At 38.5% G+C, this 22,870-nt stretch overlaps 1 protein-coding gene across 3 annotated transcripts in view; it reads right to left on the reverse strand.

The window, feature by feature from the left end:
• Positions 1–21,992, reverse strand: part of MON2 (MON2 homolog, regulator of endosome-to-Golgi trafficking) — a 111,713-nt gene extending 89,721 nt beyond the window's left edge. For all 3 annotated transcript variants that reach the window (XM_068971279.1, XM_068971275.1, XM_068971276.1), the window contains exons 1-2: positions 21,882–21,992; positions 5,676–5,739 (exon numbers count right to left, since the gene is read on the reverse strand). In XM_068971279.1, the coding sequence (XP_068827380.1) occupies positions 5,676–5,739; positions 21,882–21,992 (175 nt within the window). The remainder of the gene's footprint in view (positions 1–5,675; positions 5,740–21,881) is intronic.
• Between the last annotated feature and the right edge of the window lie 878 nt (positions 21,993–22,870).

Raw genomic sequence — 22,870 nt, forward strand, 5'->3', positions numbered from 1 at the left:
GCTTTAATCACTTTTTTAAAAATCTAGGGGAAAAAAGAGGAAAAGGTCAATGGTTTTTAATCAAAATCTGTGTGTGTGGGGGGGGGGGTGAGGTGAGGAGGAGTGTGTGGAGAGAAGGGAAAAAAGAAAAAGTTTAGTTTCTACGTAAGTCCCTTCAGAAGCACAACTCCTTTAATAGACTGAAACTCTGTGTTTATTTCCAAATTGTGTAACTGTGAGATCAAATGATGTACTTTCACACACCTGAAAGAGATCCAGCAGGTCCCCATATCCTAGGGGTTTCCTTGCTCTGAGCAGTTTCACTGCAAAATTGCAGGTTTTATCCTGGAAAGAAAGAATTAAACTAGGGTACCCCACTATGAATCACACTAACAGGGGTTAATAAAAGGTTTTTAAAATGTTACCAGTCATTAAATGACAAACTATAGCTCTTGTGAAAGAAATAAAATGTGATGGACACATAACTGCTATCCTCAAAACCTTTAAAATCTAATTATGGGAAAAACTGATACTTCAAACACTAAAAAAAGTTTAATGGTTCAAAATATCTGAAAATATTTTAAATGATTCAATATGAGAACAAATAAAATTATGAACAGTGTCATCATAAAAGTACATTACAGGTAAATGAAGGATTATTCAACAAATGATGTTGCTACAGTCAGTAATTCAGCAAAAGGAAAAACACCTAGGTCCTCGTGTAACTCTGTATTATTAAGAAAACCGTAGAAAAACAAGAAGAAAGTAAAAGCGACTATCAACTACATGGAAGGAGAAAGACTACTTAAGTATAGAGCAAGAAATCAAAAAAGTTAGATTATGTAAAAATAAAAAGCATCTAGATAAAAAACTATGGAGAAGGCAATGGCACCCCACTCCAGTACTCTTTTGCCTGGAAAATCCCATGGACGGAGGAGCATGGCAGGCTTCAGTCCACAAGGTCACTAAGAGTCAAATACAACTAAGTGACTTCACTTTCACTTTTCACTTTCGTGCCTTGGCAAAGGAAATGGCAACCCACTCCAGCGTTCTTGCCTGGAGAATCCCAGGGCCGGGGGAGCCTGGTGGGCTGCCGTCTATGGGGTCACACAGAGTCAGACACGACTGAAGCAACTTAGCAGCAGCAGATAAAAAATTAAGAAGTAAACAATGCAGATAATATGATATAAACATGAGAAATTCATATTTTGCTATATAAATAGCTCAAATATTTGATAAAGAAAACACAAAAATTCCAAAAAAAACCTAAAAAATAATATATTCAGAGAAAAATGTTCAACATTAAAAAGAAATGTCAATTAAAATGAGAAGTCATTTGCTTGTTCAAGGACTGAAAAGATTTTTTAAAATAGTAATCTTACAAGGATGCTATAAAAATATATTCACATATAGTTGGTAAAGGCATAAACTTTTATCTTTTTAGAAAGCAGTGATGAAAAATTTCAAGAACAGGTTCATATCCTTTAATAATTTTATTCCTAGAAATGTATCTTAAAGAAATAATTCTAAATACTGAAACAAAGCTAAGTTACAATCACTTGCTGAAATATTTTGGAACAATTTTAAAAATTAGAAAATATGGTATCAAAAAAGTATTATATAATAAAGGCAGGATAAAAATTAAAATTTGCTTTTTTTAAAAGGGGGGAAAAGAATAAAGAAAAACATTATGTAGCAGAGAAAGCTCTCCGATTCATTAGGTCAATTTGTTAGCAAGCAATAAAGTACAGCCCCCCGTATCTTCTATCCTGGGTTACAGTAGCAGTCTACCAACAGACCCCTTCTGTACTGATGATGCACTGAAATATGCCTTTCACACTGCTGTCAGAGTAATGTACAGAGTATAAAAATACTTATATGAAAGTGTCACCTCCCTAATTCAAACTCTTTCCATCAAGCTACTCAGGAAGTCACACAATGGCAGTAGTTGGACAGGTACCCAAATAGACCAAACTGTTTTATACCTCATGCATTTAAGTAACTTCCCTTACTTATTACTCCTACACCTTATTTGCCTGGATAACTCCTTTTCAAGCATCAAGACTCAGCTTCATAGTCTCAGGTTGGATTAGGAGTCTTCCTGACATTCTTGTAACAGGCCCATCTATACTTCCACCTGACATTTACCATATAAGCCTCAGAATTTTCTGTTTAGAATCTGTCTCCTTCATTACTCTGTTAACTGGCTGACATGATCCAAATATGAAAAAATTCATGTACTCAATCATAACATGTAAAATGAAAGAGAGGTTGAAAGTATACTAGTGGCAACACTCAAAGAGTCTTATTTGCATTCTGGAATGACTCATTTAGTAGCCTACATTTAAGGAGGGCTTGGCAACCCACTCCAGTACTCATACCTGGAAAATTCCATGGATGGAGAAGCCTGGTGGGCTACAGTCCATGGGGTCGCAAAGAGTTAGACACAACTGAGGGACTTCACTATTATTTCCCATGTAATGTGCCATCTAGCAGCAATGTAAGGAAGAATAAGATATTGATCCTGACCTCAAGAAGTATGTCTTTAGGAAGGGAAAATTTCTGACAAAGAGCTCCAAAAAGTAAATGAAGGAGCAGGTAAGCTAAATAGAATAAATGGTACAAACATACTTTTCAAATATAGTTCTTGCATTAACACAGATTGTAGGTGAATTATATTACCCATCTTTCTACCAGTGATTCTTACATAATTATTTATTAAGAATATGTTATATGGGATATTCTATGGATGTTTGTTAAATATCACAGATATATAGACTGATAAAACAGAATATATTGAATAAAATCAGCAGATAAATAACACTTCAATGTCAGAAAAAAATTCCAAAGTATATTTACTCATTGCTACTGAAATTAGAGAATTTTTAGCAATAAGACTGTATAGATATGAAAAGAATGAGGGAAACTGTGAGGACAGAAGAACAAAAGTCATACATACTGATTATCTGTGTAAAAATGTTCTCTATATACTGACAGTAGTTGAAAGCGGTGTTAGGTGGATGTAATTGTTACAGTTTTGAGTCAGGGGTTAAATATACAATTTTAAAAGATTGCACAACTTCATTGATTTCCTTATTTCCAATATTTATTCAAATAGCAGATTCTCTGTTTATATAATTTCTGTGTAACACCCATCTTCTCAGTCAAGTTCAAGTATATTTATTGTAAGCTAGGATAACAAAAACAATTTATAATATATGATAGTCAAATGTAAGATTAAGGCATTTGGCCTTGTAAATGAAAAACTTCATGTTGCTATCTCTCACTTGCAGTTTTAAAGAAAAAGGCAATGTTGAGATAATGATCTGTATATGTGCATTGATGCTGACATTACCTGGCATAGCATTCCACTTATGTCAGCATTCATGACAGCAGTGAAAACAAAGAAAAATAAACATTAAAGGAGGATGCTTAAAAGAAGTGGAGATGTAAAGCAAAGATTTATTCTACAATGTAAATAACCTTCCCTTGGAAAATAAATCTAAGAAAACTCAAGTTGGTTAAAATCTATGCTAAGTACTGTTTCCTCTGACAAGCGACCCTAACTAAGGGTTCTAATTTTTATAGCAACCTTTCTTATTTTCTGAATATTTCCCATATCATCTGAGACTCTTCAGTTGTTTGGTATCTTTAACATCCATTAAAGCATGAAAGTGGTAACCTATAGTCTTTAGAGAAGTAAACATTTCTCAGGAAATTTAAAAAAAAGTTACCAAAAAAATTTTCTCAATATTAACTATACCCTGAATTAAGTACTTGAGAAATGACACACTGACTAATTTAAACTCTTCCCTTTCTCTTTGGAGCCCATGATTTTTCAAGATGACAGTGGTCTAAAATCATAAATTTTTACCGATCAATCAACTGCTGTAAATACTTGGCCAGAACACTAGGAAAAAGTTTAAATGCTAATATAACTCCTCGAGTACATGGTTCTGGATACTATGGATATTAAAGCAAGAATTATTAATTGTATGTGCATAAGGATTTGTTCTAACCTGATTGTAATAAAGCTAACTGAATTAAAATGAAATTAACAGTTCACTTAAATATTAAATTCATAGTAACTGAGAAAAAAATTTTTTTATTTGTCCTTAGTATGAATTAGACATTTTATGTGGTACAGAACTGTAACAGACAGTGATCCTCTGAAGAAAACAGTCTTTATCAACTACAGACTCAATGAAAATTTCTATTACTGAAGAAGAATTAAGGACTTACCATAATATCAGCAATGACAGAAACAAAAGTAAATATTTGCAATGACATTCTAATATAATTGGCCTATGACATCTCCAACTTAAAAACACCCATGTCCATAATTTATCTTGAAACAATTTCCTCATGGTAGCTAATCTGCCCAACATGCGTCTCCCAGACCCACTTGCCCATCCTCCCAGTCCAACCACACATACCTTTGCCTTTACCCACCACTTCACTCTACCCCTTTACACAGTAAGCACACAGAGCATGATTCAACGCTGTGAATAATGTTATATAACTCTTTGGTGTTTCATCAGAATGTTCAAAATCAGAGGAGCTGTGAGAAACACATGCAACTTAGCAGGGCTAACCCTAAGGTGGCAAATGAAATCCACTCTTACCTGTCACCCTTAAACTAGCCCCAAACATCTTCATTGCATTTTGAAACATTCTTTAAAATTTTGCCCTTTAGGAATTTACTGGTATGCTTCTTTAAAAAGTGTAAAGAGACTTAAGAGTTGTATTGGTTCTTCACTATTTGGACTTGGTGTAAGTCAGGTTAATAGGGCTGCTTTCCTCCTGTAACTAGCTGAGAACTACAGCACCACTGGAATTGGAAATGCACGTGAAGGATCAGCGAAGCAAGCAGCAGTTGAGCACAAGCACTTGGAAGAGAGCAGCCGGTGTGGAAACCTCACAGTACCACGGCAGCACACTGCAGCAGGAAGAACATGGGCTCTGAACAGCCCGGGACGTGACTTTGATTCCACCACTCACCAAGTGACCAACCTTAGGCCACTAAATCTCTCTGCATCTCAATTTGCTCTACTATTAAAAAAAGAATATTTCTTCACAAGGTTGTCCTATATAAGATCAAGTGGCACAAATGCCTCACATGCTCACATGTGCCAGTTTCCTTCCTTTGCATGATAGAGGCAAGAACAGAAAGGCAGGAAGAAAAAGAGGCGGTGGACTGAGTATCAAAAGGGTGCCAGAGAGAAACTTTTGAAAATTTCTCCCCCAAAACTAGGATCAATCAAAAAAAATGTTACATCTATATAATGCCCTGCTTATTTCAAAGATAAAAGAGATCTGGGAAGGTGGTCTGAGAACCAATTTTTCTTTCAATACAACAAATATTAATTGAATGCCTTTTATGGGTAAGGTGTATCTTAGGTGATTGACAAGAGGCGGAAGAGAATTCAAAGATGAGTATGAAAAATCTTTGCCTTTAAGGAGTTAGTAGTTTTAAGCTTTCTGATTTCAGAGAACAGTATAGCATTCATCTCTGGGACACCCAATTAGATCATAAATTAGGGACTTTTGCATGTTCTTTATCATTATGGATAGCATAACAGAAGAGGAGCATAAGGAAGAGATGCTATTAAAAAAAAACTGATGGGTTTTAAGATTCTACTTTTACCATTAGTCAAACTTTCATTAATTGTTGAATTTTTAATGCAAAAAATTACCTGCCAAAATTTCGGTGTTTCGTGCAGCTATTGTTTTAACTTTTATTATTCCTGATTCAGCAGCCTGCAAGAATAAAAATAATTAGAACATAAAACTTACTAATGACATGAATTATCTAGGGGAAAGAAATCATGTATGATACAATCTCAAGCACAGAGTCAGTCACTACTATCTTTTTTATTTTACAAACTTCAGATACTATAGTCTAGTAGTGAAACATACACTAAATGTAATAAAGTATGATTAACTTGATTATTCTCACGCAAACTCTGCATTGCGAAAGCATATTGCCTTTCTATGCCTTCAACTATATCTGAAATACCCTAAATCCTCACACTTAAGTCTTCAGAAAATAAAAAATAGTCAACACAGACTAATGAAAAAAATAGATTTTCTCTTTCCCATTTCACACTTCTCTCTCAACAATAAAAAAAAAATTGAAAAACACTGCAAACTCAAGTAAAATAGCTTTGAATTAGAAGAGAATGAATAACCAAGAACCCTGTCATTACTTTTAGACTGTGCTTTTTTAAAACATTCAGTTTTCATAAGGTGTCTACATCATTTCAGCATAATTGAGCTGGCAGTATTTGACAGTCATATGGCATTTTACACTATGCCACATGACTGTGCTGTCCAATATGGTAGCCACTGGCTACATGGGACTAGGCTTCCCCAGTGGTCCAGTGGTAAAGAATCCACCTGCCAATGCAGGAGACGAGAGTTCGATCTCAGGGTTGGAAGGATCCCCTGGAGAAGGAAATGGTGACCCAGTCGAGTACTCTTGCCTGGAAAATCCACAGGACAGGGGACCCTGGCAGGCTACAGTCCACGGGGTCGCCAAGAGTCAGACATGACTTAGCAATTAAACATGCACATACGATTACTAAGCACTTTATATGTGGCTACTCAAACTGAGTTGTGTTAAATATTATATATCATTAAAACTAAATGTTTCTTTTTACTTTTTAAATGCAATTTAAAATTACACACATGGACTGCATATGTTGCCCACATTATACTTCTACTGGACACTGTTAACATACAATATTGATATATAACTTCCATTATAGAAACTCAGGACATTTTTACTATTAAGAAACATGCCTATTTCATACTTAAACTGGTGACTATACCTCCAAAAATAATACACAAGTATTCATATACTATATTCAAGTTTTCCTATTAACTTGCTTGCTACTTGTTCATTTCTTCTGTTATCTCTTAACATTTACTAAAGGACAAGTAGTAGAAGGCACTAAAGTTTTTAAAATAATTATGGAAGAACTCAGCATCCTATAGGTTATTAGGCTGAGGAGCAGTGGGTTAATGCATAAAATGAATGACCCATTGTAGGCTATACAATGTATACCTTTGTCATTTTGTGGAATTCCAAGCATGTGAAGCCCTTGTCTGTGATTAGAGAATTTCCAACTTCACAGTTCAGCAGAGACAGTAGTAATGGTCTCAGTGGCAATGAGTTTTGCAGTGGTTCTTAGCTGTTCAGCCTCCTCTCATTCCTGTACTTTCTAAGGTTGGCTTCATCCAGTCTTCTACCAATTCTACGAGCCCCTCAATGTTCTGTCAGTAAACTTCATTTCCACTTACATCAGCCCAAGTTAGTTTCCATTGCTTACAACTAAGAAGCCTAATGGATATCTAGGACTTTAAGAAACTTTAAGAAATGGAAATGTTTCGAATTAAATGCACATGGCTACTAGCAGAAAAATGTAGTCAAAATAAATTTCTTCATGGAAAGATTATTGATTTTCTGATTTCTAGGGGCAATGTATATTAGAACACCAGATGCTTTAAAAAAAAATCATGATGCCCAGATTGCTGCTGCTGCTGCTGCTAAGTTGCTTCAGTCATGTCCGACTCTGTGCGACCCCATGGACGGCAGCCCACCAGGCTCCCCTATCCCTGGGATTCTCCAGGCAAGAACACTGAAGTGGGTTGCCACTACCTTCTCCAATGCATGAAAGTGAAAAGTGAAAGTGAAGTCGCTCAGTCGTGTCTGACTCTTAGTGACCCCATGGACTGCAGCCTACCAGGCTCCTCCATCCATGGAATTCTCCAGGCAAGAGTACTGGAGTGGGGTGCCATTGCCTTCTCCAGGTTGCAAACCATTCCAAAAACTACATCAGAATGACTAACAGTGGGAGTCATGCATTGGCATTTTTAAAAATTTTCAGGTGATTCCAACATGGAGCAAAATTTAAGAGGCTACTGTAATAATGTAAGCAAAAGATGATGGTGGATAGGCCTGAGGTGATAATGACTGAGATGGTAAGGAGTGGTCAGATTCTGGATCTAGTATGAAGATGTACAAGCCAAAACAAACCTACTACTATAAAAATTCAGTAACACTGAAATTATTACGTATACTGTTATATTCATACACTCCACTTTAAATGTCTTAAGTAATTTTCTTACTAAGTCTACTGAAATTAATCTATGGTCACTGAACTTTCTTCCATCAACATTTCAAATGTTCAAACTCTCTCCCTCCTTACTATGGCCCTCTGTACTGTGCCTATGCTCAAATTCAATATTTCATTCTATTTCAGTCAACAGATATCAAAATAAATCATCATAAATCCAATGTAATCTGTTCTAACTTTCTGAATTCTAGTCAGTTTCCAAAATCAGGATTTCAGATTTGCCAGATGCTATTTTGATCTCCTCAAATAAATAAGAACTGACCCATGTATGAATCATAAACAAGTATAAATAACGAAATTATAAGTATAATATATGTTTAACAAATATTTTTATACATCCACACCATAAGGAAAGCAATGAATGTTTATCCTTTAGTTCCAAAGTAACAAGTGTTTTAAAAGGTATATAAACTCAAGAAATCATCAAAAGGACTGTTTATTAACTCAGATGTAACTGGACCTATATTACAGCTCCTAATTTTTTTCATCCAACTTTCTATTGTGAAACTTTGAAACTGTACCACCACCCTATTCTCATTGGCACCCTGTGTTGCTGGAAAGTTTCATTACCAATGTTTATTGACAACACCTGTACATCACGGCCCCCTCACCTCATGCACTGCTACTCCATACCTCAGCCTAGCAGACATCTTCAAGAGTGCCCTGTATAAATGGAAGTATTCAGACTCAGATTTCCTTCTATTTATCAAAGATTGTCTGTGTGAAGAAAATCTTTAACTTCTTGCTTTAAAAGCAACCCCTACTCTGATTAGACACTTACAGATTAGATACTTATATATCCATAGGGGAACTACTCAACTGTAAATAGTTATTTTCCTGAATTGGGCCTCATTAAAACAAACAAACAAAAAAAAATACAAAGTCCCAGTTCTGTAGAATTTAATAGGGATGATACAGGTTATGGTGGGTAGTCTAAAATCTCTAATCCCCAAGGGCAATCTATGAATTGGGTAACAAAGCCAAAAGTATTAAATACACTGCAGCATTTAATATTTGTTAATCTTAAAATTAATGTCTCTCAAGAAATATTTTTTTCTCTTTCACAAAATTCTTTGCTGACCCAAATAGACACGCTCACCAAGGACTCTGAATATAGAAGCCAGCATTACAGAAAAGATAAGATAGAATGCTAAAATGCTGACTCCTCTTTCAAGACAACACAGAATATCCTTGGCCTAACTTCTCAATAAACTCTTCCTGGGCAATCTCAATCCCACGGTTTCAGTTACTTTCTAAATACTCAAGAATCCTATATTATATTCCTTTTCCTTAACTGTCTCCTAAACTATAGGATTTATTACCCTATATTTTTAAAAGACACCTTAAATTCAAGATATTCAAAGATGTTATCACCTCACACGCACACCTCCAACTTCCACCCTAGCCTCAGAAAAGCCGGTTTCTTCTCCCTATAATCTGTTTTTGTGAACAGCAGCAGCAACCATGCAGTCACTGACCAGGTATCTGAGGTTTATCCTTGATTCCACAAATATAATCAGCCACAAAGCCTGCACAGTGAACACATCTTGTGCTTTTTTTCTTCTCAAACGTCATTTCTACACCTCAGTTCAAACTTCTTGCTATCAATCTAAAGTAAGAAATTTCTCCACTTAAAACCTTGTCCTCCATCCATCCTCAATTGTCTCACTCTTCAGTGGCCCACCAAATCCATGACTGGTGGTGTCTCTGAAAACTGAGTAGTGTAAGGACATCTTTCAAAAGGAAAAAAACATAAGTCCCATGGACCTACCCAGTTGCTGACAAATTTAAGTAGGTATAAATAGTAATAAATTGTAAATAAACTCCCTATTTTTATAACTCTTAAAATTATAAAGCCAACAAATTCACAAAAAAAGTGAACACTAACTTAATGTGACAAATAATGCTTTGTTGAAATTAAACCACTGCTAACAACATGAAGATGGTGCAGGTGTCTCTCACTCTGGCACCAGGAGCAGTGACAGAAATCATTTCCTCCATAACTTGTTCTTCTATGGCAAGTATCAAAAAGTCCTTCCATCTCTGTGAGCCATCTATGGTTTGTACCTATGGTTTATTCTGTTTCTCCTATGACATGTCTGTTTCTCCAATCTAGCTGTAAGCCCTGTGAGGATAAAAAACGCATTTCATTCCTCTCCCCATATGACTATGCCTATCATTATGCAAACAGAGAATATATATATAAGCTAAGCTAAGTGAAGTTGCCCAGTCGTGTCTGACTCTTTGCGACCCCACGGACTGCAGCCTACCAGGATCCTCCATCCATGGGATTTTCCAGGCAAGAGTACTGGAGTGGGGTGCCACTGCCTTCTCCAGGGGATCTTCCTGACCCAGGGATTGAACCCAGGTCTCCCGCATTGTAGGCAGATGCTTTACCAACTGAGCCACGAGGGAAGTCCTGAGGATATATATAAACATTTATAAATAAGCAAAGGAAAAGTTCTAAACAGAGGGAGGGACTTTACTGTCCTCTCATTGAAAAATGCAGAGGAAATTTGATCCAGAGAGTCACATCACCATCACAACTATAGCTTCACTTCTCTGCCATCCTCTTGGTTCTGTCTTGTTCCATGAGTAGGTTCATCCTCAGGGAGCTCCAAAACTTGGCAATAAAATCAGTTCCAGCCATTCTATACCTCACTTCATATGACACTATCCAGAAAGAGAAAAGATCTCTTCAAGCAGCACTTGAGAACAGAGAGGAAGCTTTCCCTTCCCAGGAGCACACACTGGCACTGTGTGTGGGTAGAAACAGAAGTGTGGATATGGAGATTAAATCAGATCAAACTAAACAAGGTATACTGGAGCACGGGATGGGATTAATTCATCTAAATCCAGAGAGTTGAAAATGAAGGAAAAGTGCAGCCTATCACTGAAGAAAGCAAGAGGGAATGAACACTAGAAGGGAATCAGCAAATGTCCACTTCTAGAACTCCAGACAAGTTTACAATAACAGTAACAATAATACTGCTTCTCTTCACCAAATCCTCTATGTTGTATTTTAAAAAACAAAACAAAAACCGTACTTATTTTTTTTAAACATTTATGGAAGAAGAGTCTCGAAATTAGAACAAATTCACCAAAGCCCCAAATTAATTATTCACAGAATATAGCATGAAATAAGAGTTAAAGGAGAAATGTGAAATTCAAGTTAATCGCAACTTAAGGAGAATAATGCACTCAAGAGACTAGGGAGGTATGACGTTGCCTTGCAAACTTAGGATTTCAGAACTCAGGTAAAATCAAAAGACCTAAAGTCAAGTCCTAATACTTGCGAATACCTAATAGATCTAGAACAGTCCCTAAAGGACAATATGCTTATAAAACAATTCAGTTCAGTTCAGTCGCTCAGTCGTGTCCGACTCTTTGGGACCCCATGAATCGCAGCACGCCAGGCCTCCCTGTCCATCACCAACTCCTGGAGTTCACTCAGACTCACGTCCATCGAGTCACTGATGCCATCCAGCCATCTCATCCTTGGTCGTCCCCTTCTTCTCCTGCCCCCAATCCCTCCCAGCATCAGAGTCTTTTCCAATGAGTCAACTCTTCGCATGAGGTGGCCAAAGTACTGGAGCTTCAGCTTTAGCATCATTTCTTCCAAAGAAATCCCAGGGCTGATCTCCTTCAGAATGGACTGGTTGGATCTCCTTGCAGTCCAAGGGACCCTCAAGTACTACACTGAAATCAATAAGATTTTCTTCTGTAATATGTAATTAGTCTAAAATCTCAAAGCTCTGAAAAATATATACCTATATGGAATCCTATTCGTAACCTCTGGGCTAAAAAATAAAGACAAAACAAAACAAAAAAACCCTCTAGCTTCTAGCAAACAAATTTTCCTTAACATATCAAATAAAAGACCGAAATGCAGATTATATGTGGAAAGCTAACAGTACATGAACCATGAACTTCCAGATGTTCAAGCTGGTTTTAGAAAAGGCAGAGGAACCAGAGATCAGATTGCCAACATCTGCTGGATCATCGAAAAAGCAAGAGTTTCAGAAAAACATCTACTTTTGCTTTATTGACTGTGCCAAAGCCTTTGACTGTGTGGATCACAACAAACTGTGGAAAATTCTTAAAGAGATGGGAACACCAGACCACCTGACCTGCCTCCTGAGACATCTGTATGCAGGTCAAGAAGCAACAGTTAGAACCAGACACGGAACAACAGACTAGTTCCAAATAGGGAAAGGAGTACATCAAGGTTGTATATTGTCACCCTGCTTATTTAACTTCTATGCAGAGTACATCATGAGAAACGCTGGACTGGATGAAACACAAGCTGACATCAAGATTGCTGGGAGAAATATCAATAATCTCAGATATGCAGATGACACCACCCTTATGGCAGAAAGCAAAGAACAACTAAAGGGCCTCTTGATGAAAGTCAAAGAGGAGAGTGAAAAAGTTGGCTTAAAACTCAACATTCAGAAAACTAAGATCACGGCATCTGGTCCCATCATAGTCCCATCACATGGCAAATAGATGGGGAAACAATGGAAACAGTGAGAGACTTTATTTTGGGGGGCCAAAACCACTGCAGATGGTGACTGCAGCCATGAAATTAAAAGATGCTTGCTCCTTGGAAGAAAAGCTATGACCAACCTAGACAGCATATTAAAAAGCAGAGACATTACTTTGCCAAAAAAGGTCCGTCTAGCCAAAGCTATGATTTTTCCAGTAGTTATGTGTGGATGTGAGAGTTGGACTATAAAGAAAGCTGAGTGCCAAAGAATTGATGCTTCTGAACTATGGTGTTGGAGAAGACTCTTGAGAGTCTCTTGGACTGCAAGGACATCCAACCAGTCCATCCCAAAGGAAATCAGTCCTGAATACTCATTGGAAGGACTGATGCTGAAGCTGAAACTCCAATACTTTGGCCACCTGATGTGAAGAATCAACTCATTGGAAAAGACCCTGATGCTGGGAAAAACTGAAGGCGGGAGGAGAAGAGGACGACAGAGGATGAGATGGCTGGATGGCATCACTGACTCAATGGACATGAGTTTGAGTAGGCTCCGGGAGTTGGTGATGGACAGGGAGGCCTGGCATGCTGCAGTCCATGGGGTTGCAAAGAATCGGACACGACTGAGCAACTGAACTGAACTGATATACATGGTATGCCTATATATACAGTATCCCTTTCTTCTTCTTTAAAAATTTAATCTCCAACAAGTATCTAATCAGTACTTCTCAGATATACAAATGCTTTGAACTATGACAGACAGAGGAGAAGGCAACAGCATCCCATTCCAGTACTCTTGCCTGGAAAATTCCATGGATGGAGGAGTCTGGTAGGCTGCTGCCCACGGAGTTGCGACGAGTTGGACAAGACTGAAGTGACTTAGCAGCAGCAGCAGCATGACAGACAGAAGAATAAACAAGATGCAAAACTGACACTCCTTAAGGAGTTATTTAGAAAAGAAAATACCATAGCAAAAGGTAAAAACGTAAGAGTTATAGGGAAATGACATAAAATAAGTTTCAGTGAAGGTTAAGAAAACATGTCAGCTTGAAAAGCCTGGGCAGGAGCTGCAACTATTCCTGACCAGCAACTAGCTAGTACATGGCACACAGCAGGTCTTCAAAAATTACTTTATGAACAAATGAAAGAATGAAGGAATGAGTAAATGAGGGATGAAATGAGAACATTATCTCTAAAGCTGGTTCATTCATGTAACAAATGAACAAGCAACATGGGTTAAATTAAGGGTAGGATTTTAACTTTTAAAAGATGGAAGGAGATGATTTCAGGCCAGCAAAAGGGAAAAAAAGCTACCAAAGCCACATCATGGAAGAGGGAAGGAGTAGGGCATATTTGGAAAATGAAGAGCAAGCAACAGAGTTTGGCCTAAGTATTAAAGGGATTTGAGGGAAAGTTGAGGGTGATGAAGGAAGGATGGGAAGATCAAGGTCTTAAATGTTATACTGAGGAATTGCGTATGTACAAAGTAGCCATTAAGAATTTCTGAGTTGTACATTAATCTGGTGGTAACATAAAGGATGGTCTTTTGTGCCATTAATGAATACCAAAGGCCAGGCATAAGACTGAATAGCTGGGAGCTAGAATAATAGCTAAAACAACAGAAAAGAGGAGAGATACATTAGAAATCACAAAAGTGGAAGAAACATCTGACAACGGATACAGCATAAAGAGAGCTGAGGAAGAGAAGACAGCCAAATACAACTAGAGTAAGCAAGAATAAAAAATTCCACTAACAAAACAAGTGAAATGTGGGGATAGGACAAGTTTTACCAGAAGTTCTATCTGAAGTATGTGAAAGATACTCCGGTAGATATGTTTAACAACTTATTGGCCAGAGACATTATTAATAGTCTTTTGCTACCGTTATTGACCAAGTGTTTCAATATTCACTTACATAACAAACTGCCAGTTACAGGTATTAGGTTCTGCAAAAATCCCCTGATCAATAATGCGTTAACAGACAGTTGGAAGCACAGATCTAAGTTCAGTAAAGAGAGCAGAGGTAACAAAGCAGATTTAGGAGTCATCAGCTCTGAAGTAAGGCCAGAAACAACGGGAGTAGATGCAAGTGCAAAAGAGATGAACACAGATAAAGAAGAGGTCTCCCGACAGAACTTGGGATCCACTTACATGTAAAGAAAAAGAGAAGGAATACTGAGAGAGGAAGGAGAAATAGGAAAGTAGAGTGTTACAAAACTCAAAACAAGAATGACAAACAGTAACAAACGATGAAGCAAGACAGATACATGGGAAAGATGATAAAAACAAGTATGCTTTAAAGACTGCAACAGGACGAGATGAAGACGTAAGAAATGGACGCACATGGATTCACGTCCCAGTTCTTTCACTTTCTAGCTTCACTACCCTTTGTAGGGCTTCTCTGGTGGCTCAGACATTTAAGAATCTGCCTGCAATGCAGGAGACCATGGATCAATCCCTGGGTCAGGAAGATCCCTTGGAAAAGGAAATGGCAACCCACTCCAATGTTCTTGCCTGGAGAATTCCATGGACAGAGGAGCCTGGTGGGCTACAGTCCATAGCGTCGCAAGGAGTTGGACACAACTGAGTGACTGATATGCACGCATACCTTTTGCAAGTTACTGACCTTTCCAAGCCATAGTTTCCTTATACCTGTAAAACTGAAATGCCATGTTGCAATACAGTCCATGGATGCAACACTACTAGAAAGACAGTATTTTACTCAACTCTGAGTTAACTTAAGGAAGATAAAGGCGGCTTCTCATTGATTTTTGTACTTCCTGCCATGCTTTACACTTTAGAAACAAACTTCTATTAAATTTTAAGAGTAATACCAAAACCTTCTATTTTGTACATGGTTGAAAATAAATTTCCCTGGTGGCTCATATGGTAATAAATATGCCTGCAATGCAGGAGTTCCAGGTTCAATCCCTGGGTAGGAAAGATCCCTGGAGAAGGGCATGGCAACCCATTCCAGTATTCTTGCCTGGAGAATTCCATGAACAGAGGAGCCTGGCAGACTCCAGTCCATGGGGTCGCAAAGAGTCTTACTACTACTGCTGTTGCTAAGTCACGTCAGTCGTGTCCGACTCTGTGTGACCCCATAGACGGCAGCCCAACAGGCTCTGCCGTCCCTGGGATTCTCCAGGCAAGAACACTGGAGTGGGTTGCCATTTCCTTCTCTGATGCATGAAAGTGAAAAGTGAAAGTGAAGTCGCTCAGTCATGTCTGACTCTTAGCGACCCCATGACTGTAGCCTACCAGCCCCCTATGTCCATGGGATTTTCCAGGCAAGATTACTGGAGTGGGGTGCCATTGCCTTCTCCGACTTAGTAGTCTAACTACTACTAAGTAAGTAAGTGAAAATCGCTCAGTTCTGTCCGACTCTTTGCAACCCCATGGACCATGGAATTCTCTAGGCCAGAATATTGGACTGGGTAGCCTTTCCCTTCCCCAGGGGAACTTCCCAACCCAGGGATCGAACCCAGGTCTCCCACACTGCAGGTGTATTCTTCACCAACTTAGCCACAAGGGAAGCCCCCAAATACTACTACTATATAAAAGAAAAAAAAAAATTTCCATTTTTGGAGACTGTCTTCCTTTTTGGTTTATTAGCCTCAAACACTGTCTTTTGTGTCTTCCACATCACCAAAGCCTAGTGCTAACAATACATTGTTTTTTGACTAAACTATGTTTTCATTGACCTTGACACTCTATTCAATTTCATGAAAGCAAAAATACAATTGTCAAAATCTTAGTTAAAAAAAATAAGCTATACACTTTACACTTTAACAATAAATTTCATTGGTTATGGTACTAACTTTCATAAATAAATAAAATGTCATGGACTAATCAAAAGTTTTTTAAAAAGCTTTCACTATAAAACACTCTTAGAATATTGTAATAAGCTTGTAAAATTTTCCTAGATGTCTTAGTGAAAATGTTACTGCTTATACTACTCTCAAAGTTAGCATCTAAAATATTTATCAGAAAAAAAATAATTTAATAGACCCTAGGAGTTTAATTGGAGAAGGCGATGGCACCCCACTCTAGTACTCTTGCCTGGAAAATCCTATGGACAGAGGAGCCTGGTAGGCTGCAGTCCATGGGGTCGCGAAGAGTCGGACATGACTGAGCGACTTCCCTTTCACTTTTCACTTTCCTGCACTGGAGAAGGAAATGGCAACCCACTCCAGTGTTCTTGCCTGGAGAATCCCAGGGCCGGGGGAGCCTGGTGGGCTGCCGTCTATGGGGTCGCACAGAGTCGGACTCGACTGAAGCGACTTAGCAGCAGCAGAGGAATTTAATGTGCCTTTCCTGGAGTAAAGTCAATAGGAGCATAAAAAGAAAAGAGCAGAGTCAAAAATCAAAGCTCACTAGCATGTCTGCACAACTATACAGAATTGTATTATAAAGGAAGTCTTGACTAAACGATTTATAACTCCCTACCACACTTGTCACACTGTTCTTAGTGTTGACACTTTTGAAAATAAATTATGAAAACTAAACAAAACATGGACTTATTCATGTTAATGAGAAGAACACAATTGGTTGCACCATAAACAAATTTCTCTGACTTTGTCAACAGAAAAAAAAACTATAGCATGATATAAGATATTAAAGGAAAACAGTTCCCAATTAAGCATGTAAGCATGATCTAGCCCTCATTATTCACTGTCATAAGGTCCTGAAAATAAGATCTTCACCCTATCAGAAGAGCCAACTGACTTGGGCCTCAGTCCCCAAACAGCTGGTTAAAAAGAGAATCCTGTCATGGTTAAGTAGAGGGCATCTCTTTCACCATAGGGCCCCACTCAGCCAATTAATGCATGTAAACACCAGACACTGAGGAACTCTGCCACAACAACCTTTGCTGTTTTAGGCAAAAATCCCCTACCAAACAAAATTTAAATGTATAAGAAGCACAAAGTACATAACCTGGGAAGACTACTTGTATTTTATTATATACACCTTCACTGATTCCACTTCATTTAAAAAGAAAGAGACAAAAATCCATCCAAATCCTAATTGTGACCATCTCAAGTCAATGACCTTCACTCCCTTTCCTCTTCTGTCACCCACTTCCGGGATATCATTACCCTTTAGTGCAGCACTACTTAGCAATCTGAAATCCAATAGCCCCCTTTTGTCCCATCTGTCTTTATCTTTCTAGTTCTCTCACTCCCCAACGCCATTGCTCTTGAATTAAATTGGACCAATTCAATTAAACAGCTGCTAGTTCCTTAACCTTTCCATCTTCCAATCCAAGTTCTCTTGGATTGCCTTCTTTGGGAATCCACCTACATTTCACGATCCATCATCATTTCAACGACTTTTCCTGCCAAGACTCTTAAGTGCTCCAAGGCGATTCCTCCTCCACTTCTACACTATGATCCTCTACTCCCCTCAAACTTCCTACCCCACTTCTTTCACCACTAACTCCTCCTAGCAACAAGCTTGTTTCCTATCTTGCCAAGAAAACAGAGGCCATAGGCCAAACTGTCCACACCTTTCTATCCCTCCACTACGTCCCTCATTCAAATTTATCACGTTCAAATCCATTTTTTCCTCCTTACCTTCCTCTACCAGAAAATAATGCGTCCCTTCTCAGACTGAAAGCCAGTTCATACACTTAAGCACTTGACACTCCAGCTTTCTCGGGGACCTTGCTCTCACCAAGTACTTCCTTTCTCTCCCATACCCGTAACCTTAGTCATCCCAGCTGGCTCTTTCCCTTTTAATGCTCTTACTTTCAGAGTTCCTTCCTTAGCCCTGATATGCTCATTCTGTACACTTTTCCTGTACCATTTTTTCTATTCTTATGGTTTCTACTAACATGTATAACCAATACTCCTAAATCTAAAATTGAGACCTCCTTGTTAAGTGCCAAACCATCATTTTCAAACACCTACTGATCAGTTCCACCTGGATGTCACACATCAGCTTAAAATAATATTCATCACTACTCCTTTTTCCCAAAAACATTTCCTCCTCTTAATGATTTACAGTTTCCTAAGCCAGAAATCTGGGAGGCATCACAGATTTCTCTTTCTACCTCATAAAAAATGTCACTATGACCTGTTAATTTTACTTGCTAAAGCTCTCTAATCCATACCCAGTCTTTCACCTACATCTACCACAATGCAAGCAACTTTCTGTCAACCCCTACTGTTACCTCAATGCAGACAATCATCCCTAAAATATCTGCTCTCTTTACTTCAATCTCAATCCCCTCTAATTTTTCCCTCCAGTAATGTAAATATAAATTTGATCATATTACTATCTTAAAAAGCTTTAATGGCTCCCAATCACCTTCGGTATGAAATTTCTTTTACATGGGATACAAACATGCTATTTTCCTCTGCCTAGCATGACCTCCTTCTTCTGTTGACTGCCTTCTACTTATCCTATAAAGACTCAGCTTAAGAATTACAAACTCACTCTGACCACACTTCTAGGTTCAGTTAGACTCCCCTTATTTGTTTCCACAGAGTAGTGCAAACAGAAATGACCAAAAAGGTTTTATTCATTAAAAACATAAAACCTCAGTTTATAGCTTCTGAGGGCCACTGAATATCAATTACATAGAAGTGATTTTACAAACCTTTAAAGTAGTTTTTAAGACAGAGTAGAAAAATTTACACAAATATTCCTGAACAAATTAGCGAGTACACTTATGTTTAAAAAAAAGTTACACTGCTGAAACATGAAAATTCATATTTAAGAAAAATGAGGGAAAAAGGACTATTGCTGTTATTATCTAATTACTATAAAATGACAATGAAATCATAGCCCTTATAAAAATAACTTAATATGCAAATTGCTTTATAAATGAAACCAATTAATATGGAAAAAACTATGTAGAAACTCCAAAGAAAAAAGTATCAGTAAGTAAGACATTATCCTTTATCAACACTCTTTTCTTCTGTTTTTCTAACAGATTTGAAATCTTACAAAAATGCAGCTCATTATTAAAAAAGTAGAGCCAATCACTATGGCTAAAAAGCTAGAAATTATTAAAGACTAAACAAAGAATGTCTCACTTCATTCTACCTTGTTTAAAAAGTAATGCGAAAGGAGACAACCCTTCCAAAGTACATATGCAGTCATATCTGTATCGTATTAAGTTCCTTAATAGGCTTCCACGTAGGTCAAAATGACAATTTTTCAGGTAATGTTTGAAGACACCAGGAGAATGTTAACCAGCAAACCAGTATACAGATAGAAAAGCTTCTTATACCTAGAAAGGCTTTGCATTAGGGTCCACCAAACACACCTCCCCCTACTGCTCGCCCCCCAAAATAAATAACACTAAAAACTCACTAGTTCTCTTTAAGAACAAAAGCCAAATTATGCATCCGTATCAAATTACCAGGGAAAAATTAATTCAACCAAAATATCTCTGGAAAGTCAAGCCTCGCTCCTAAAAACCATCACCATTAGGCTAATTACTTCAGTCTTGTTTCACACCTGTGACACAATTAAGGTTATTTTTCAATTCCGAAAGAACTGTCCTAAGGACACGACTGAGCGACTGGACTGAACTGACTGAAGCTCATTGGAAGTGCCACAGGTTAAGGAGTCAAAGTTCTTGCATCCATGAAGCATGTACTATATACAAAATTATGTAGCAGAGATAATCACATCAAAAATTATTTTTGTGATAACCTCACAGAGTAGGTGTAATTACTAAATACCTTTTTAGTCAAGTTTCAAGTAAAAAAAAATAATGAGATTTATTGAAAGTTCCTAGGTTAGAAATGCACTGAGTTTCAGAACTTTGTAAATTACCGTGTGGAGCTCTGAATGCTTTTTCCAATAGAAATAATGTAATAAATGGCAATTCAATCTCCAAGCTAGCCCACAAAGGCTTATGATTACAGAGGAATCACTACTTCTATAAGTTATTATAAGAACTGGGAATGGCCAGTTCTATAAATTATTGTTAAAATTACAAAATAGGATTTGACATTTTTAAATGAGAGCATTTCCTTGTAATCAGAATAGCCTATTTCTTTAAAAATACTTAAAACAGCCATATTCTTTAAAACTCATATTTATAACTTTCAACAGATCACATAGAGAAAATAATGAAAATCGATATTAAAACAAACTATTGACTATCTGAAATAAAACTTGTCATAATATTCATCTTTCCAAAAGTGGAACATCTGGTTTTCATCATTGGGTAGGTAATATTTTCTTACCTTATTAAAAAAATTACTAAATGGAGTTTGTTGGAGAATAATGAGACCAAAGTACAGAAAAATTAAGGTTCCTCAGAAGCCTAAAATTCAAACTTTATTGGGCAAGTTCTAATCATGAAATTGTAGGTATATACCAAACTACATTAAATAGGAATAAGTGTAAAATAACTGCTTTAACAGTTAACTGCTTTAACTATCTTATTTCAGAAATGGGAAAAGAAATTGAGTAGCATCTTTAAAAAGTTTAAGAGCCAAAATGGCATCTTAAGAGAAAAAGCTAATAGTGACTAAAAGTTAATAATTTCATATATTATTAACTTGAGCCTTTTAAATAATATGCTTCCCCCCCCGAAAGCTTTATCATAATCTAATAAACCCATTCTTTAACTCTATTTTACATCTGAAAGAAAACTGAAACTGAAAATCGTTAAGTAAGATGTCTTGCGAGCACTTAAATTCAGGTGTATTCTATCTGACTCTAAGCCCAAACTTCTCAGCACATCGTTGCTCATAACAAGGCTTAACATGGTCATTGTGGCTCTTCACTGTCTGTCCTAAGTCAAGTGTTTCTGGATAATTCATTAGTACTTCATGATACTAATAAAGAGTAAAACTGCATGACACTTACCAAGAAGGAAAAAAAGCTACTTTCAATTGAGTGACATATACCAGAAAGCTGAGGAGCATACGCTGTATCACAACCATGATGATTAGTTTTTAGAAGCAACGAACCTAAATTTCTGAATCTGGCTTAACCAATTTCGTGTTTGAAAAAGGCCAGAAAAGAGAAGGGTACCATACACTTAGCTGAATTCGCTGAATCGGCTCACTGCGCGAACTTCGGTGCTAAATCTGGACAGAACACTGCAGCGAAAATCAAAGCGCCTCAGACTTGCCAAAAGAAAACTATAAAACCGCTCGTGAAACAACCCACCGGTTCGCAAATCTGGAAAGGTGAGGGCCAAAGGAGAATTAGACAGGACAGGAGGATGGGACTGAAGGACTGGGTCTAAACAGGATCGGCTACGCTCACCGTGCTTTCTCCCGAAGTCGCCCGGAGCTTACCTCCTTGACCGGTGGGAATTTCTTCTTGCATTCCAGGGACAGGGCCCGCAAGTCGCTCTGCATATTCTCCAGCAGCTTCTTAACCGCCTCGGGGCTGCTGGTGCCAGACATGATCCACCAAGCCCCGTGCCAATTTCTGAGAGGCGCAAACCAACTCTGGCACTTGTCAGTTCCTTGAGGCGACAGACAGCTCCCTTCAGGTGTCTCCGGCCCTAGGGCTGTTGGCCCCTAGGGCTCCACGGGGGCTCGGCCCGGCCTGGGCAGCGAGCCCGAGAGCCCCCCGCGGCCTCCTCGCAACTGCCCCCGCTCTTATCCTAGGGGCCCCCGCAGTCGCCCCGCCCTGCTACGCTCCGCCGACTGGCGGAGGAGCCCACCAGGTGAGCAGGTCCCTTCCGCTGACGCAGGCTCGGCTTACACCGGTTGTCACCAGCCAAGCTGGAGAGAAGCTTCAGCGCCGTCTGCCCAAGACCCCCAGACTCGCCGACGCCATTAGCCGACTCGCCCACAATTCCGCGCGCGGCCCGGACACGTCAGCTACACTTCCGGGCACAGCGGCCACCGCCTCCGCCGTGGCCAATCCGAGCGTCGAGCCGTAGGGTAGGGCGTGGCCAAGGGCGTGGTCACGCTTGGGGCGGGCCCAGATCAGGGCTGGGGCGCTTACATGGGCCCAATTCCCAGCCTCGGAGTCTGCTTAGGGCACAGTTTGCCTCGAACTTCGCTTGCTTTTGGTGGCAGGTGTTTGAATAGTGCCCCTGGTACTCCTTGTTGCGTCTGTGTTTATGTTTCTATTAAATTGTATTTCGGTGTAAACAGTTTGCTTCCTTTTGGATTCATCCTCATTTGTCCTGTCCCTCATTTCTGCCCCTTCAAATCTCGGAACAAGTGACCCCAAATCAACGCCTACTTTCTTGTTAATCCTCCCCCCCAACCCCCGACCTAAATTGCAATTCATCCATAGAATTGTACAAAGCATTCCCTTACATACGCTT

This window comes from Capricornis sumatraensis, chromosome 4, assembly GCF_032405125.1.
Source record: "Capricornis sumatraensis isolate serow.1 chromosome 4, serow.2, whole genome shotgun sequence".
In the NCBI taxonomy this organism is placed as follows: domain Eukaryota; kingdom Metazoa; phylum Chordata; class Mammalia; order Artiodactyla; family Bovidae; genus Capricornis; species Capricornis sumatraensis.